The sequence below is a fragment of the Brachyistius frenatus genome, unplaced genomic scaffold (assembly GCF_029030835.1).
Source record: "Brachyistius frenatus isolate BFR_SWC_R1_liver_20210118 unplaced genomic scaffold, ASM2903083v1 Contig_476, whole genome shotgun sequence".
In the NCBI taxonomy this organism is placed as follows: domain Eukaryota; kingdom Metazoa; phylum Chordata; class Actinopteri; family Embiotocidae; genus Brachyistius; species Brachyistius frenatus.
In genome coordinates this window covers 27,536-45,291 of record NW_027211075.1, presented here as the reverse complement: position 1 = coordinate 45,291, position 17,756 = coordinate 27,536, and the positions used below count along the sequence as shown (strand labels likewise).

The 17,756-nt window shown below is 38.9% G+C and overlaps 1 protein-coding gene across 12 annotated transcripts in view; it reads left to right on the top strand.

Annotated features, from left to right (window-relative positions):
* The window catches only part of celf1 (cugbp, Elav-like family member 1), a 51,343-nt gene that overhangs the window by 8,794 nt on the left and 24,793 nt on the right, over positions 1-17,756 (top strand). For 9 of the 12 annotated variants that reach the window (XM_069687585.1, XM_069687591.1, XM_069687589.1 and 6 more), the window contains 2 exons: positions 6,815-7,002; positions 14,329-14,411. In XM_069687585.1, the coding sequence (XP_069543686.1) occupies positions 6,815-7,002; positions 14,329-14,411 (271 nt within the window). Of the gene's footprint in view, positions 1-5,780; positions 5,956-6,814; positions 7,838-14,328; positions 14,412-17,756 lie in introns of those variants that run through there. The other 3 variants (XM_069687593.1, XM_069687595.1, XM_069687594.1) reach the window with 3 other exon arrangements.

The window sequence follows — 17,756 nt, the reverse complement described above, 5'->3', positions numbered from 1 at the left end:
GGCTTTAAACCGCTCTGAGCTAGCAAAATGGTGACAGCCGATCGCATGAAGGGTCGATGCTGGGCCACGATTTAATGTGATAGTATCGTGTTACATTTGCAAAGTCTGTAAGCTAGCGAGCAGCACATTAAGTGTCCGTGTGTGTTTACAGGAGGCATTCAGGTACAGCTGGGTTGTGATGGACCTTCACTGGATGTCTCCACAGATCGCTGGTGTTTCAGCTCTAGAAGCACTTGTTACAACATCAGCATCGACTGTAGTGAAGAGTAATCACACTTCTGGATCTTTATTCTCTCCGCCAAGCTGCTCTGTGTGTGTGTGTGTGTGTGTGTGTGTGTGTGTGTGTGTGTGTGTGTGTGTGTGTGTGTGTGTGTGTGTGTGTGTGTGTGTGTGTGTGCGTGCGTGTGTGTGTGTGTATGCGTGTGCGCGTGTGTGTGTAATTTTCAATCAAGGGAGACACATCTTCATTGCATGTTTACCTGCTTTTAAACGTCTTTTATATTGTGGCGATTCACCTTAAAAGGAACATTAAAGACAAATTCCTTTTTACTGCAGGTTTTTACACTCAACTCAAATATGAACTCAACATATTTGTTATGGCTTCCATTTTATGAGTTGAAGTAAAGTCCTGCATTACATGAAAGTGAATATTATTAGAATAAAATTATTAAAGTATGAAAAGTGAAAGTGAATGCTCCCTGTCAGTGTTTTACTGTTATTATCACTGCTGCATTAATTAGAATTAAGGTTATTTTAAGACTTCTTTCATGCATTTACAAGGTTTATTTATATCAAATTTCCTTCACAAATTTCTTAAAATCCACGGAAGGCAGTGATTCACCGTCGCCATGGTAATCCATCCACCTGGCAGGTGTGGCATATCAAGGTGCTGATCAAACAGCCTGATTATTGCAAAGGTATGCCTCAGATTGGTCACAATAACAGGCCACTCTAAGATGTGCAGATTCATCTTGTATGTATGGTATTTGGCACAATTTCACACGTGGCTACAGATATACATTTTTATTTTTATGGAGTGTATTTTAGTTAAAATTGGATGTTCCACACTTTGGTACAGGCATCAAGTTCAATCACTATAAAGGTGCATGTGTACATGATGACATGTTGTTTATGAGTGAATGAGAGGCCGGTGTCAGAAGATAAAAAACAAAACAAATTCAACTTTTTTCTATCCTTATTGTACAATTTAACTGTTGAAAATAACAACACATGCTGGATATACTCTGCATTATCCAGACAACAATATAGTTTCTGACAAAGTGCCTCTGAATCAGTAGAGCCGTTGAGATTGGCCGAGCTCCTTCTGAACTATTAGACCAGTCATCTGAGTTGGCTGAGAACAGATTTATTAATCACCACAGAATTATTTTTCACTTTGCACCGCTGCACCTGCCTGCACATCAGCTGTGCTCGGAAACTCCGACACAGTTGATGAAACCGTTGAACAACCACTCTGCTCTGGTCGTTGCACTTCTCCTGAAGTAATGCCAGATTAACGGGAATATTTACCCTCCCTGATATTCATTTGCATACATTGTATTTTTAGTTCAAATGCAATTTTCCACACGTATACACTAAGGGGCCTGATTTACTACAGTATCAAATAAAGGGTACTAAATTGCGTGTTTATTCCAAAAGTTTTGCACATTTATTTTGCGTGTGATTTACTAAGAGTAATATATACGAGTTGATATCAAGTGCAAATCGTTGTATTTAAATGACGTGTCTTAAAGTGATTCCGTTCTAACAGAACGACCGCAAAAGGAAATCTGATCCCATTGAAATGAATAAATATAAATTTAACAATGACAAAATGCTACATAGGAGATTATCAGCGAGGAAGTCAACAGGAATAATATACTGGGAATATTAAAATGTCCGCAAATAAAAGAGGGCCTGGGGATGAGATCCTCTAACAAACAGCGATCAGCAGGTCCAGATCTTTCTGTGATGAGCAGGTGAATTAGTTTCATTCAGTTCCTGGAGGTCTCGTGAACCTGATGAAGCTACCTGTGAATTCTGCAGTACTCATTCAGGATGTGACAGCTGAATAACAGGACTGGTGGGATATCCAAGCAGAGATACGCTGGAATGATGCAGAGGCAGCAAAATGCTCGGAAGAAGTTTTTTTAATTGCTGGTGGTTCCTCCTTGTTATTGGTTTTAAATCATTATTCAGTTCATTCAATAACTCAGAAATGTCATCGCAAGACAGACGATATGTCTGAATGATTCATGCCTCTGGTACGGTGGCACTGAGTACCAGAGGCATGAATCATGTTTTGCACAAACATAGCAACAAAAACGAGCAGCCTTGAAGTACAAAACACAAATACAAAAAGAAAAAAACAGAACAACAAAAACTTCAGAGTCCTGAAGTGCAAAGCGCAAATATATAAATGATTGTTGTATTTGTGTTTTGCACCTCGGATCCACCGTACTCTGACATCAGAAATGTTCAACGGGTGTAAAACCTCGTTCTCTACGTATTCTTTGGTTTCCTGCGTCTCCTTCACAATAAGAGCAGCCGTCTCTCCTGATGTTCATCTGATTAAAACCTTCAGTCGTACTAAAATACACAACAATCACTTCTCCTGTTTCTACTTTCAGGTTTAGCAAATACCGTTGCGGGTGCTAAATTGTTCTATTTGCATGTTTCCCTCCTAGGATTTTGCACGTTCAAGCAGAAACGCTCAATGTTACATATGATGCAGGCAAACACGCAAAATGGACGTGTTAAATTGCACATTTGAAAGACTCAATCCTCACTGCACGTCGTTAGTAGATCTGCTTGGACATTTCTTTGCGGGTGATGTGAAGTTTGCACGTGATTTTACACAGGCAAACCTTTAGTATTAGTAAATCAGGCTCTAAATCTTTCAAATTTGTATTCATTCAAAATGGCCACTCGATTGACATCAGCTAAAAAGTGTACTTTTGGCCAAAGCTGGAATATGAAATCCTTACAAATCACGCAGTTAGAAATGTATGCTGCTAGTGAGCTCAAATCTTCGGTGAAAGTTTTTGATTGGCTTTAGCGAATGTTGCCGGTATGTATCTGCACTGAATATTAACTTAAGGTTTGTGGTCCTTTTAGTCAAATTTTGCACAGTTAAAGTGTCAGATCTGAAAAAAAATTCAGATCAAGTGTCAACCAGCAGTGACGTCACCCGTTGGTTTGGAAACGGCTGTAATGAAGCCTCGAGCGCCATCTTTGCTAGTTTGGAGCGGTTTGGTGCAGGAATTCACCATATTTGAATGAGCTGGGGGAGGAGCCACCAGTAATTAAGCAAGCTGTTATAATTATTTGTTTATCCATCTAGAGTTAGAGGAGTTCAAATATTGTCATCATACTGTACTCATACACTGTGTATACGCTTACAGTTCTAAAAATATATTTTCTTTATCCAATATTCCAAGAAGCAGAACAAAAAAAGTTCTCTTACTTTCCAGACACGAGCAACCTGCAGTATGTAGAATAATTGGGCAGCAGGTCTTTTAGAAGCAGCTTTCACTGCAGCTGGACTCACTGACATCTGTATTATTAAATATCCTGCTAAATTGAAAAATTGCTGTCACGCAAACTTTTATGCTCCTGGTGGTAATTTGTGGCTCAATAGATGATGTCTTTTGTGGTAAAAAAAAGAAACAACAACAACTTAATTATGTAATGCGATGTCTTTCCGTGGTTAGCAGCTTTGTAACGCCAGAAAACGAAGAAGACATTTTGTTTTATTTGGGATTTTATTTCTAAGAGTTGCTGTGCAACTAGTTTCAGGGTAAGAGTTTAACATAAATAATAAATCAATAATGTCCACTTCTCACAAACATGTCTGTAACTCAGGAACTGATGATGATGAAGCGATGAAATTTGTACCAGTTACTCGTCAGGGTTATATCTTCCTCATATCTTCATATCGCTGATGACACTAGTAGCTTGAACTATGCTTTCTGTGTTGAATGCCATATGTTTCTGTGTTATGCAAAGTTTGGGTGTTTCTCCTTTGTTAGTTTTTGTTAGTTTTATTAGACTGCTTCATATCCAGTCAGATTGATAAACAACTTGACTATTATACAGCTGTGGAAGAATTTGTCATCCTTCCATGAAAAAAAAGAAAGACCTGTAATTTTCCTCAGAAATATTTTGAAACTGACAAACACGATCGACCTCCATCATTGTGATTCAATATTTGATAAAAAAAAAAAAATTACTTTGCATGACTGCATGTTTCATCTCATTCCATTAAATAGAGGAAAGCCACTTACGAATATTCCCATATTTTGTTCTTAGCCATTTTGTGGTGATTAGGTGTGTTTTGGGTCATTATCTTGGTGGATGTACTTTTCTGACACTGGGCAGCACGTTTTGCTCCAGAATGCCTTGATAGTTGTACGGTTTTGTTCAGCCCTGCGGATATTTAAGGCACCCTGTGCCGGATGCAGCAACGCAGCCCTGAAACAGAACCGAACCTCCTTAATTTTTATGCCTCTATGTTTTCGGGTTGTCTGCCTGATGCCCGTCGGTCCCGTTCTTGTGTACGCAATGTCTCAAGAATGCCATCAGGGACTTTCTCCAAACTTGGCAAAATGATTAATTTGCTATCTAATGTGGCACAATCATTCACTTGGCCTCAAGGATGACCTGAATAGAGTTTGGTGGTCAAAGGTCAAACCTCAAGGTCAGTGTGACCCTGCGTCCCTCACCATCCACCTCGTTCTTATGAATGCAATATCTCAAGAACGACATGAGGGAATTTCTTCAAGCTTGGCAAAAAAATTAACTTCCTACCAACAATGAACTGATAAGATTTTGGTGGTTAAAGGTCAAAGTCAAGGTCACTACCACCTCACACTGACCCACGCTAGTGAATGTGATACTTCAGGAACGCATGGAGGGAATTTCTTTAAATGTGTCACAAATGTTCACTATGCCTCAACAATGAACTGATTAGACTTCGGTGGTCAAAGGTCGCTGTGACCTCAAGTTTTTTCAATTCAAGTGAATGGGATATCTCTGGAAAGCTTTGAGGGACCTTCTTTAAATTCAGCACAAATGTTTACTTGGACTCACGGATGATATCAAATGTCAAGGTCACTTTTCCTAAATTTCTGTCATATCCGCTCATTCTGTTCACGTGAAAACAATATTTCAGGAACACATAGAGGCAATTTCTTTTACATTTGGCACTCACATTCACTTAAAGATTAACTACTCACAATGTCTTAGTCGAAGGTAACTGTGACCTCACAAAGCACATTTGTGGCCATAACTCAATAATTTATACATGAATTATGACATGTCATACAAATACCTAATAGAGTACAACGATTATTTTTCTTATTATTCAACACTATAACTAAGGAGCAGAAGGGGAGATTGTGACCATATTTCACATGTAGATAAGTTGGTGACATTGCAACTGGGTGTCCACCCAGAAATTGTGCTGATTGTATAGATTTTCTGTGCTGTAAGAATTTAAATTGTGTGACGCATCCATGTTTTAGAAAGAGATTCTTTGCAGTTACATCTGTATGAGTTTGGACAGGTGCATCTAAATTAACACTTGACTGGTAAGCGTACAGGCACACAAGTGCTCGGTGGTAATACTTGTTCACAGTAGGTATGGCTTTTCCTTTCCTTGAAAACTTCATCTATTTTGTCTGTGAATATAGAGCTGATGTGATGTAGGAAAAAGCTCCAGTTTTGTCTCATCTGTCCAAAGGAAGTTCTCCCAGAAGCTCTGAGGCTCTTTGGTCATCTTCCTTGGAGCCCACTGCACTCAGAAAGTGGTGCATGCTGCAATCAGACACTGATTTACCAAGACCTTGGACGTTTCTTCTGGTTATTTGTCTGCCATCACCAACATCCATGTGTTCAACCTGAAGTCAATTCTTCTCTAGCAGTTTGACTACAGTCCCACAGACCTTTAACATGGTAATACTATTTGCAACTGTAGTCACGGGAACACCAAACTGCTTGGAGATGGTCTCGGCTTTTACCGTTAACCTGCTTGTCTGTATTTCCTGTCTTATCTTCTCAGACAGCTCTCCGCTTTTCTTTCTCTGATCCATATTCAGTCTGGTGCACATTTTGATACCAAACAACAGTGACCACTTTTCTACATTTAAATAGACCTACATTTAAACAAAGGGAAATATCCCTTTACCCCAATTAATTTTGAATTTTTTCCAGCAAATTTATGAAGACCATTTAAGTATAATCTTTGTAGAAAAAGCAATAATTTGTCTTTTTTAACACACTATCTTTGCTTTACTGCTCTATGGCGTCGATGAGTAGTATAATGCAGTAATAACTAAGGTGTGATTCAAAAACTGCTGGTAAAAATGTTGCAGCTGAAAGGTAGGCTTTAAAAACATTGTAGAATTCTTTTGTTATGAAGGCATTTTATATATTTTCCACTGTGATTGTATAAAGGAACTAAAAGCAAAAGAAAAAAGAGTGGATCTTAATTTCTCATATTTGTTGAAGAAAGTACTTCAAGAAATAGTTGCCTTAAAGGCCTAGAGTGTTTGATTTCAGACAATATATTGTCAGAAATGGAAACTAATATTAGCGAAGCACCTTTCTCTGCTTCATTAACACAAAGTGTGTTTGCAAGGTTATTAGCAGATTATTCAGTAGAAAATATGCTCTTTAATTTGTTATGCTGTTAATCAGCATCATAAATAAATAAAATAAAACACGATCAAAGCATACCTAATTTGAAAATGTACTGAGCTGTTATTGACTGGTTCATTATGTCCATTTAATGTCCTGGGGTTTGTCTTTGCAGGGGGAAGAAGATGAATGGGTCTCTGGACCACCCCGACCAACCGGATGTTGATGCCATTAAGATGTTCGTGGGACAGATTCCACGGTCCTGGTCCGAGGATCAGCTTCGTGAACTGTTTGAGCCTTTTGGAGCGGTCTATGAGATTAATGTCCTCCGAGACCGCAGCCAAAATCCACCACAGAGCAAAGGTCAGTGTGTAGTAACACACGAATGGAGAACATGAAGTACATTGTGGAAATTTCAAATAGCAAGTATCAAAATGGGAGAGGCACATTGCCACAATAATATTTATTTTGAACCTGCGGGTTACACATTATACTATGGTATAATAAACTTAATTTGTAGATATAATGAAACCGTGAAGCCTTTGGGTAATGTACTTTGTCAGTGAGCCAAAGCCATTTTTATTGGCTTTTTTTCAAAGAACTTTTCCATTACCTTCTTAAGATCAGCTACTAAACCTTAGTAGACTAAAATAAGTGTCTTCCTTTGGAAGAACATAGAGTCGTGACAAAATAGGTACATCCCATGGAATTTTTTTCACTGAACCTCTTTGAAACAGTTCCTACATTTATATTTTGATATACTATTAAAAAATATTAATTTTGGCGTCATTTATAAATAAATAGAAAAACACAGATCAGTCACATGGAAAAGGTAAGTACACCCCTACATGTATCACACCTTAAAAACCATAAAATTAGAATCAGATAAGGGTCTAGTGATTAGAACCTTCTTTGGGAGTTATTTAAACTGCTGATATATAGAGTCTAGTTTTCTCTTTGCTTTTGAAAAGCTTTGTAAGGCCTTCAGGAAAAAAAAGGTTGTGGATGCCTGTGAGTTTGGCAATTGATTTAAAAATATCTCATTCCACTCTAAACAAACGTCATCTACATGTGGTGTAGATTTCAAATAACTGTCAATTTGTTCAGGACTGACCGCAGCAAATTCAGCCCAAGAGCAAATCCTTTGATGCAAAAGGAAGTCTCCAAGAATCCCAAAAGTTCATTACAGGATCTGCAGGTAACTCTGCAACTGTTGGTGTCAAAGTGCATGCATCTACAATAAGAATGGGACTGTACAGATTTAACCCGGATGTGAGTTGTGCCAGGACAAAGCTTTAGAGAGGAACATTAGAGAATAACTTCAGTTTGTTAATGTAGACAAAAACCAGGCGTTTTGAAATAATGTTGGACAGATTAATACTCTGGACAGAGAAATCAAAGATTGACCACACTAACAGTGGACATGTAGGGTTCAACGTAACATGTTCTCCTCCCTGGCCCAGCCAGACAGTAGGTCAGAGTTTTAATGGCCCCTTGTATATTCTCAGTATTCCAGCAGCCCAAAAATTGAATAACGCTTTCCCAATAATTTTGGTGATTTATTACACAACCCCATTTCCCCAAAAGTTGGGACACTTTGTAAAATGTAAGTAAAAACAGAATGCATTGATTGATTTGCAAATCATGTAAATTCATATTTAATTACAAATACACCAAAGACAACATATCCAATGTTGAAACTGAGAAATTTGATTGTTTTACGAAAAATATATGCTTATTTTGAATTTGACGCCAGCAACACGTCTCAAAAAAGCTGGACAGTGTTTACCACTGTGCAGCATCTCTTTTTACAGCACTCTGTAAACATTTACAGAGTGTAATTAGATGTCGTTTAAAAACAAGTGACCTTTCATTCCCCCTGCAGGTAAAACTACAACCTAATTTTCATAAAAAAGAGTCGTTCTCCGGTTTTATGTGCTATTGCACAAATGTGTGTTCCTGACTAAATGCGCACACACACACACACAGAGAAAAAAATTGTTTTGTTGTTTTAAAAAGCTTTGTCAGTATTTTAGTACCCATGTCTTGTGTTAGTAGATACTAGAATCTTCCACTTTCATAGTTTCCAATGGTTTTCACGTAATAATAATTGCACACAAAGAGAAGAGGCACAAACACACACAGCAGTATAATTATGTATATAATCTTTTTTTTGTGCTAAAAACTCTCCCATTTGAACATTTGTGCTGCTAAATTTCTTTGTGTGCGCCTAAATTTTGAGTGGTGAACTTCTCTCCATCTTCACTGCTGGGATGCTCTTTTAGTATCCAATAATGTTATTGATCTGTTGCCAAATAACCTAATTAGTTGTGAGATGTGATTTTTTTTTTTTTTTGCATTACACAGCTTTTTGAGTGTTTTGTTGCCCTTATCCAAGCTTTTTTGAGACATGTTGCTGACATCAAATTCAAAATAAGCATCCATTTTTCATAAAACAATAAAATTTCTGAGTTTCAGCATTTGATGTCGTCTTTGATTTATTTTAAATTTAATATGGGTTTACATAATTTGCAAGTAATTGTATTCTGTTTTTATTGACATTTTACACAAGTTCACAACTTTTTTGGAAACGGGGTGCATGAATTTCCGATTACAACAACATGGCTCTCTAGTAGAAGAGATGTTAAACTGGCCTCCTGCAGTCCAGATCTGTCACACACTGAAAACATTTGGAGCATCATGAAATGGAAAAATAGGACAAAGGAGAACCTGAACTGTTGAGAAGCTGAAATCCTATATCAGGCAAGAAAAGGGACAACATTTCACTTTGAAAACTCCAGAAACTGGTCTCTCAAACATTTACAGAATGTTGTTTAAAGAAGAGGTGATGCAACCAAGTGGTAAACATGCTCTCGTCCCAACTTTTTAGAGATGTGTTGCTGTCATCAAATTCAAAATGAGGACATACAGTGGTGTGAAAAAGTGTTTGCCCCCTTCCTGATTTCTTATTTTTTTGCATGTCTGACACACTTAAATGTTTCAGATCATCAAACAAATTTAAATATTAGTCAAAGATAACACAAGTAAACACAAAATGCAGTTTTTAAATCAAGGTTTTTATTATTAAGGGAGGAAAAAAAAAATCCAAACCCACATGGCCTTGTGTGAAAAAGTGTTTGCCCCCTCCTGTTAAAACAACTTAACTGTGGTTTATCACACCTGAGTTCAATTTCTCTAGCCACACCCAGGCCTGATTACTGACACACCTGTTCTCAATCAACAAATCACTTCAATAGGACCTGCCTGACAAAGTGAAGTGAAGTAGACCAAAAGATCTTCAAAAGATAGACATCATGCCGAGATCCAAAGAAATTCAGGAACAAATGAGAAAGAAAGTAATTGAGATCTATCAGTCTGGAAAAGGTTCTAAAGCCATTTCTAAAGCTTTGGGACTCCAGAGAACCACAGTGAGAGCCATTATCCACAAATGGAGAAAACATGGAACAGTGGTGAACCTTCCCAGGAGCGGCCGGCTGAGCAAAATTACCCCAAGAGCGCAGCGACGACTCATCCGAGAGGTCACAAAAGACCCCACAACAACATCCAAAGAACTGCAGGCCTCACTTGCCTCAGTTAAGGTCAGTGTTCATGACTCCACCATAAGAAAGAGACCGGGCAAAAATGGCTGCATGGCAGAGTTCCAAGACCAAAACCACCGCTGAGCAAAAACAACATTAAGGCTTGTCTCATTTTTGCCAGAAAACATCTTGATGATCCCCAAGACTTTTGGGAAAATACTCTGTGGACTGACGAGACAAAAGTTGAACTTTTTGGAAGGTGTGTGTCCCGTTACATCTGGCGTAAAAGTAACACCGCATTTCAGAAGAAGAACCTCATACCAACAGTAAAATATGGTGGTGGTAGTGTGATGGTCTGGGGCTGTTTTGCTGCTTCAGGACCTGGAAGACTTGCTGTGATAAATGGAACCATGAATTCTACCGTCTACCAAAACATCCTGAAGGAGAACGTCCGGCCGTCTGTTCGTGACCTCAAGCTGAAGCCAACTTGGGTTCTGCAGCAGGACAATGATCCAAAACACACCAGCAAGTCCACCTCTGAATGGCTGAAGAAAAACAAAATGAAGACTTTGGAGTGGCCTCGTCAAAGTCCTGACCTGAATCCTATTGAGATGCTGTGGCATGACCTTAAAAAGGCGGTTTGTGCTCGAAAACCCTCCAATGTGGCTGAATTACAACAACACTGCAAAGATGAGTGGGCCAAAATTCCTCCACAGCTGGAAAAGACTCATTGCAAGTTATCACAAACGCTTGACTGCAGTTGTTGCTGCTAAGGGTGGCCCAACCAGTTATTAGGTTTAGGGGGGAAACACTTTTTCACACAGGGCCATGTGGGTTTGGATTTTTTTTTTCCTCCCTTAATAATAAAAACCTTCATTTAAAAACTGCATTTTGTGTTTACTTGTTATCTTTGACTAATATTTAAATTTGTTTGATGATCTGAAACATTTAAGTGTGACAAACATGCAAAAAAATAAGAAATCAGGAAGGGGGCAAACACTTTTTCACACCACTGGATCTTTTATTAAACAATAAAATGTCTCCTTTTCAAAATTTGATATGTTGTCTTTTTTCTATTTTAAAATAATTATGGGATTATGTGATTTGCAAAATGCCAGTCCGCAACAGCATTTACTACACCGCAAAAAAAATATTCTAATAGGGCTTACATTTGAAATTTGTTCACATCTGTATCAGTATGTACATGTACACATGCATACAAGGAGTAAACAGAAAATGGGAGAGTTAGTATTGTTAGTAGTGGTGATGACAGTAGTAGCAGTACTGGTATTGCTATTTGTATTTTTTGTAGTCAGGACATTTTTGTTTGAATTGTCCCAATATTACAAATCTCAAACAGCGTTACCATTTTTTACAGTGTACAACACCCTCTGTTATAAGATAAGAAACCCCCCCCCCACCCCCAGAGTACTAGTAATAGTGTAAATAAAATACATAATATATTCAGACTGAAACGGACCTGCTGGTGGCATAGTGTAAAGAGGGACGAGGCCTGAAGTTTTAAGAAATAACTAAAAGATGAGTTTTCATTTTTGATGTAAGTTCCTCGACAGTCGGATGTCTGCAGGGAGGTTAAACCACAGGAACGAGGCTCGACAGGAAACGTCCTGCAGCCTGTTGAGTTCCTTAAAGCTGTGGAGACGGACAGAAACCGATAGCTGTATTACAAACGTCCATACTTATGTTCTGACATTCGCTATTTTGAGTGAATAACTGCGTTCACACTAACCAGTTTGGAAACATGCAACTGCACCACAAGCACCCGGAGGACGCACCCAAAACAGTCCAAAGACTTGAGTGTGAAAACTCTGGACACTTTCCACAACTCAACGGTCACATCAGTATTTCCAGCGTGTGCGTTAAACGGACGGTACAGAAACTCGATCATTTCTGGGCAAAATGAATTAAAGAGCGTCAGTGTGCGGTTTGAGACAATACCACCGCGTCAAAATTCAAGTCCTACACAAGTAAATGTCTTAATATGTGAGAGTACTATATGTTGGTGTACTGAGGGAAGTCCACCATTTGGAACACAGCCATCGTGTTTTTGGTGTGCAGAGCACAGGATGAATGTTATCTAAAGGTTAAACCATTACAGATTATTAAACATGAGCACAATAAACTATCCTCTTAAAAAGTATTTAGACCCGCTCACTTTTTGCACATTTTACTACATTGTTGATGCTGCGAAATAAATAAACTTGACAAAATCTTTCCAATAAATCTACTTAGTCTCAATAACCCACATGACAAAGTGAAAACAAACTTGTATTTACAAATATATTCAGATTCTTTGGTCTCTAAATTGTGGGTCAGTTCCATTCTGTTTATATTAATTGTATAGACTGGAGTCCACCTGTGGAAAACTGAATGGAGGAGGAAGGTAGACATCTGTAAATCTGTAACATGAGGTCCAACAATTCACACAGCGCGCCGGGATGAAAACCAAAGACCGATCCGCAAAGAAATTGTGGTTAGGATAAATCTAAGCAAGGGTATAAAAACCTTTCTACGTTACTGTGTGCGTGATGCAGGAAATCCCACACGAACCCACCATGTTAACGAGCCATGCTGGTTAGATGACGTCTCAGCGGCTACACCGATGATGTAACATTGAGATGGTTCTATCCACAGGTCAACTAGTACTAGTTGAGCTAGTCCTAAAAGCAAGTAGAGTCGAGTAGAACAGAGCTTGTATTGTCAGTTTTTCCATTGGGAAAAAGTCCAGGATGGTACCTGGTACCTGGTACTATTTTTGCTCTCACCTCCGTCGAGGTTCCAAGTGAGTGGACGTGATACTAAAAGATGATGTGAAAATACCACTAAGACCCCTAATTGATCACGGAGGTTTGTCACAATTATTGCACTACTAAGTGCAGGAGATGCCTGTATAAACATGCTATTGTCAACTAGCCAATCTACTGTAATGGTTTGCAATTTCTTTTCAATGGACTACTCGCATTACCCCGCAAAAAGTTCGGTCACCAGGTGACATGATACAGCAAGTGTGTGACATTGCAGATGATTTCACTGTGGTTTCACGCTTTGTCACGATGCTGCGTTGAGGGTGATACTAGCTGCAGTGGAAAACCAGTGTAACGAGCATGAAAGCGAGTGCAGTCATGTAGAGTTGGTCCAGGCAGTGGAAAACAGCCATCTTTGAGTGGTCTCAGTATTTGTGAGATGATAGAAGTTGGGTTCCAGACAAGAAAAGACAAGACAGACACCCCAAAAACACAATTTTGTACATTTGCTTACATTTTCTTTGAACAGTTTTCTCTATGGTATGAGTCGTCCATATGGTACACCCTTATTTAAAAAAGTAAAATATTATGCATGATCGGATTTTTATTCTCACTTATAAGTAATCCAAAAGTCACACAAAGTTTAAAGGATAGCATTCATTGCTGAACTTTAGATGTTGCTGATATATCTGCAGAAAATTTAAAATCACCGATTGCACGTGTTTTTCTTTTAAAAATTAAAAAAAAAAAAATGCCTACAATTAGCAGACTATATTATGGTTTAAAAAAAAACCATTTAATATTCATAAAAAATGTGACCACACTTAGACTTCGGCTGCCTGGTTTCTGTAGGTCCATGTCTGGATTGCATTTGGGTGCTTAAACATTATAATGTCTTGCAAAACTATTTATTATTATTAATATGTTTATCATTATGATTATGATGGGGTTACGATATTATAAATATGGGGATTATGCTGCGGGCAGGTGACTCAAACCTGGCCGATGATCTGTCGCAAACAAAAAATAAGGACATATCTCAACAAGCAAATCAAAAGATATTGGTGACTTTGTGCAGAAATTATGTTCATTCTAATTATTACAAATGGCGAGAATGGTTGACTCGGAAAACAAAATATATGGCCAAACACGGCTACTCTGCCTGGCGCAGTGCCAGCAGTAGTAGTAGTAGTAGTAGCCACACATACACCAACGCCATACCGATATCACACAATGCCCTGTGTTCATTGTTTGCTTCCCTCACAATGCCATGTCAATGTTTTGTCTTGTGTCTTACAATAAAACAAACGTATGACCTTTCACACCAAACCTGGTAAACTGAGTCAGCTGTGTAACACTTTTTTGTCTTTCTCATTCCCCGGCAGGCTGCTGTTTTATAACGTACTATACTCGCAAATCAGCCTTAGAAGCACAGAATGCTCTACACAACATGAAGATTCTGCCAGGGGTAGGTAACAGTCTCCTTCATCTGCCATTTCAATGCACGCTGGTTCCTCTGAAAGCCTTGAACTTATTTTCTGTGGTTGACCAAATACAAACTGTACCCGAAGGTGGATGGCAGCTACAGCATAGATCTTGGTTCAGTTTTGCAGTGTGAACTTAAACAGACCATCAAAGACTTTGAGTAGCAGTTGGAGCTGATTCAGCAGCCCGAGGTCAAAACACCATCTTGTGTTGGAACAGAATAATTTAGGCTCAAAACTCACTAACTGTAGATTACACATTTGAATATAAAAAAATACAGAGCTACATTTTGCTAATTTGCAAATCCAGGATGAATTTCAGACTCGGCAGTCAGATTTCATGCAGATTGATCAAAGGCTGTTGTTGCTGTGGCAACTTCCCAAATATTTAATGATACGTAATTCCCCCTGGCTTGTAAAATAGAGAAAATCTCATTTAGGGGTCTCCTGCTAACCTCAGGTATGTCTGCATTTGTACAAATCGGTGTTTCTTTCCAGTGAGATGAAAATAAGTTTCTCTGGGTCAGAGGCTGGTCCTGGCTTCTGAGTTTGCATATTCTGTTGTTGGTTGGGACCGCATTACTTTTATGCCCAGTTGACCTCAAAATCATTTCTGTTGCATAATACATGCTGACATTACTCCTGTACGTAATGTATTCAAATGGCATTTAAAGGACTCTGAGAGCCTATCAGGAACACGTCTTTCTGCTTGGATGAGGCTGAAATCAAAATTCTTGGGTTCTCCAATGACATCATGATGTCTGCCAATCGGGATAATTGCTCCATTCTTGTGCTATTGGATGTTAGCGCAGCATTTGACACTGTTGGGCACAGTATATTGATTGAGAGGCTGAGGCGGTGGGTGGGTGTTTGTTGTACCGCCCTGGACTGGTTCTCCTCCTATTTGTTGGATAGGAGGTTTTCTGTGCTGCTGGCTCCCTACGTGTCTCAAACAGCTGCTCTGTCCTGTGGGGTTCCTCAGGGCTCTGTCCTGGGTACCATTTTATTTCAGTTCAATTTTATTTATATATTTTTTTTAAATTCCCCTTGTGGGATTAATAAAGTATCCATCCGTCCATCCGTCCGTCCGTCCGTCCATCCGTCCATCCGTCCATCCATCGCCAAATCACAACACAGGTTATTTCATGGCCCTTAACACATTAAAGTCCTTACAACAGAACTTTACAACATTATACAGAGAAACCCAACGATTCAACAATTCCCACATAAGCTGGGAGGGAAAAATTCCTCTTTAAGGAAGAAAAACCTCCAACAGAGGGAAGAAAAAACTCCCTTTAACAGGAAGAAACCTCCGACAGAACCAGACTCAGAGGTGGGCGGAGCATCTGTTAACAGAACCAGGCTCAGAGGTGGAGAACATCTGCCTCGACTGGTTGGGGTGAGAGGAGAGCAGAGAGAGAAAAGGACAGCATAGAGATACAAGACATGAACTGTTGGTGGGTTGACAATCACAGAGCAGAGACATGCAGCTCCATGACGGGACATCTGCAGAAGAAAGAACAGAAACTATGCGAGCGAAGAAACTGAATGGAGAGACAACAAACAATGAGCAGAAACTATGGGAGACAAGAAGCATAAAGTTAGGTTAGGTTAGGTTAGGTTAGGTTAGGTTAGGTTAGGTTAGGTTAGGTTAGGTAGTTACTTTATTAATCCCCGAGGGGACATTTTTTCACTACAGCAGCCTACAGAAGCAATAAGATAATAATAGAATAATAGAAAAGCAATAAAATAGCAGTAAATAGCAGTAAAAAATATAAAATATAAAATGCACAGTATATACAGTACAGTATATATATATCTATATATATTATATACAATCTATATATATTATATACAAGTATATAAAGTTAATGAGATGTGATGGTGAGATATGAGTTATAGAAAGTGAAAGAGTGAGAGGAAAGAAGCTCAGTGTATAATGAGGTCCCCCAGCAGCCTCAGCTTATAACACAAACTGGGAGCCTGGAAACTGAAGGCTCTGCCTCCTGTTCTACTTTTGGAAACTCTGGGAACCACAAGCAGGCTGAGAGAAGATCTCTGTCAGGATGATGTGGCTATAAGATCAATCAGGATGATGTGGTTCTATAAGATCTGTCAGGATGATGTGGTTCTATAAGATCTATCAGGATGATGTGGTTCTATTAGATCTCTGTCAGGATGATGTGGTTCTACAAGATCTGTCAGGATGATGTGGTTCTATTATATCTGTCAGGATGATGTGGTTCTATTATATCTGTCAGGATGATGTGGTTATAAAAGATCTGTCAGGATGATGTGGTTCTATAAGGTCTATTAGGATGATGTGGTTCTGTTAGATCTCTGTCAGGATAATGTGGTTCTATAAGATCTGTCAGGATGATATGGTTCTATTATATCTGTCAGGATGATGTGGTTCTATTATATCTGTCAGGATGATGTGGTTCTATAAGATCTGTCAGGATGATGTGGTTATAAAAGATCTGTCAGGATGATGTGGTTCTATAAGGTCTATTAGGATGATGTGGTTCTATTAGATCTCTGTCAGGATAATGTGGTTCTATAAGATCTGTCAGGATGATATGGTTCTATAAGATCTCTGTTCACCTGCCTCAGCAAGTTGTCTCTGGACTGTCCACAGCTGGTCCAAAACGCTGCTGTGAGGCTCTTAACCAGCTCCAGCAGGATGACTCATGTCAGCCCCATTTGATCCTCCCTTCACGTCAGGTTCAGGACCCAGTTCAAAGTCCTTGTTCTTACTTATAGACTCCTCCATGTTCGGGCCCCGGAGTATATAAGTGACCTGCTCCATCATCGTACAACCAGTAGGTCACTTAGGTCTTCTGATCGGGGCTTACTGGCCTTACTGTCCCGCGCACCCATTTAAAAACAAAAGGTGATTTTGAAATAGTTGCTCCGACTCTAGAACGCTTTTCCCCTTGATGTACGTTCGGCAGTGTCTGTTGACGATCTTTTCAGATCGGCCTTTGTCTCACCTCATGATATCTAGTGCTTGTATTTCAGTGGTCTGTTGTTGTGTTCTGTGGTTGTTAGTTGCTTTTAATATGGTTGTATTCTGCTGTTATTTCTGTTGTGAAGCCCTTTGTGACTTAATCCGTGAAAGGTGCTATATTGAATAAACTTACTTATCATTCATTATTTTATCTGTGGTTTCAAATTGAATAATAATCATTTGTCACACAGCTTGTACTCCATATTAAAATTGGTATCTCCTCTTTCAAGGGGCAATCTGTAAGATGTTTAATTTATAGCATTAAAAAAATGTAGTAGACCTATCACAGTATGTGTAGAAATAATAGTTGATGTTTTGT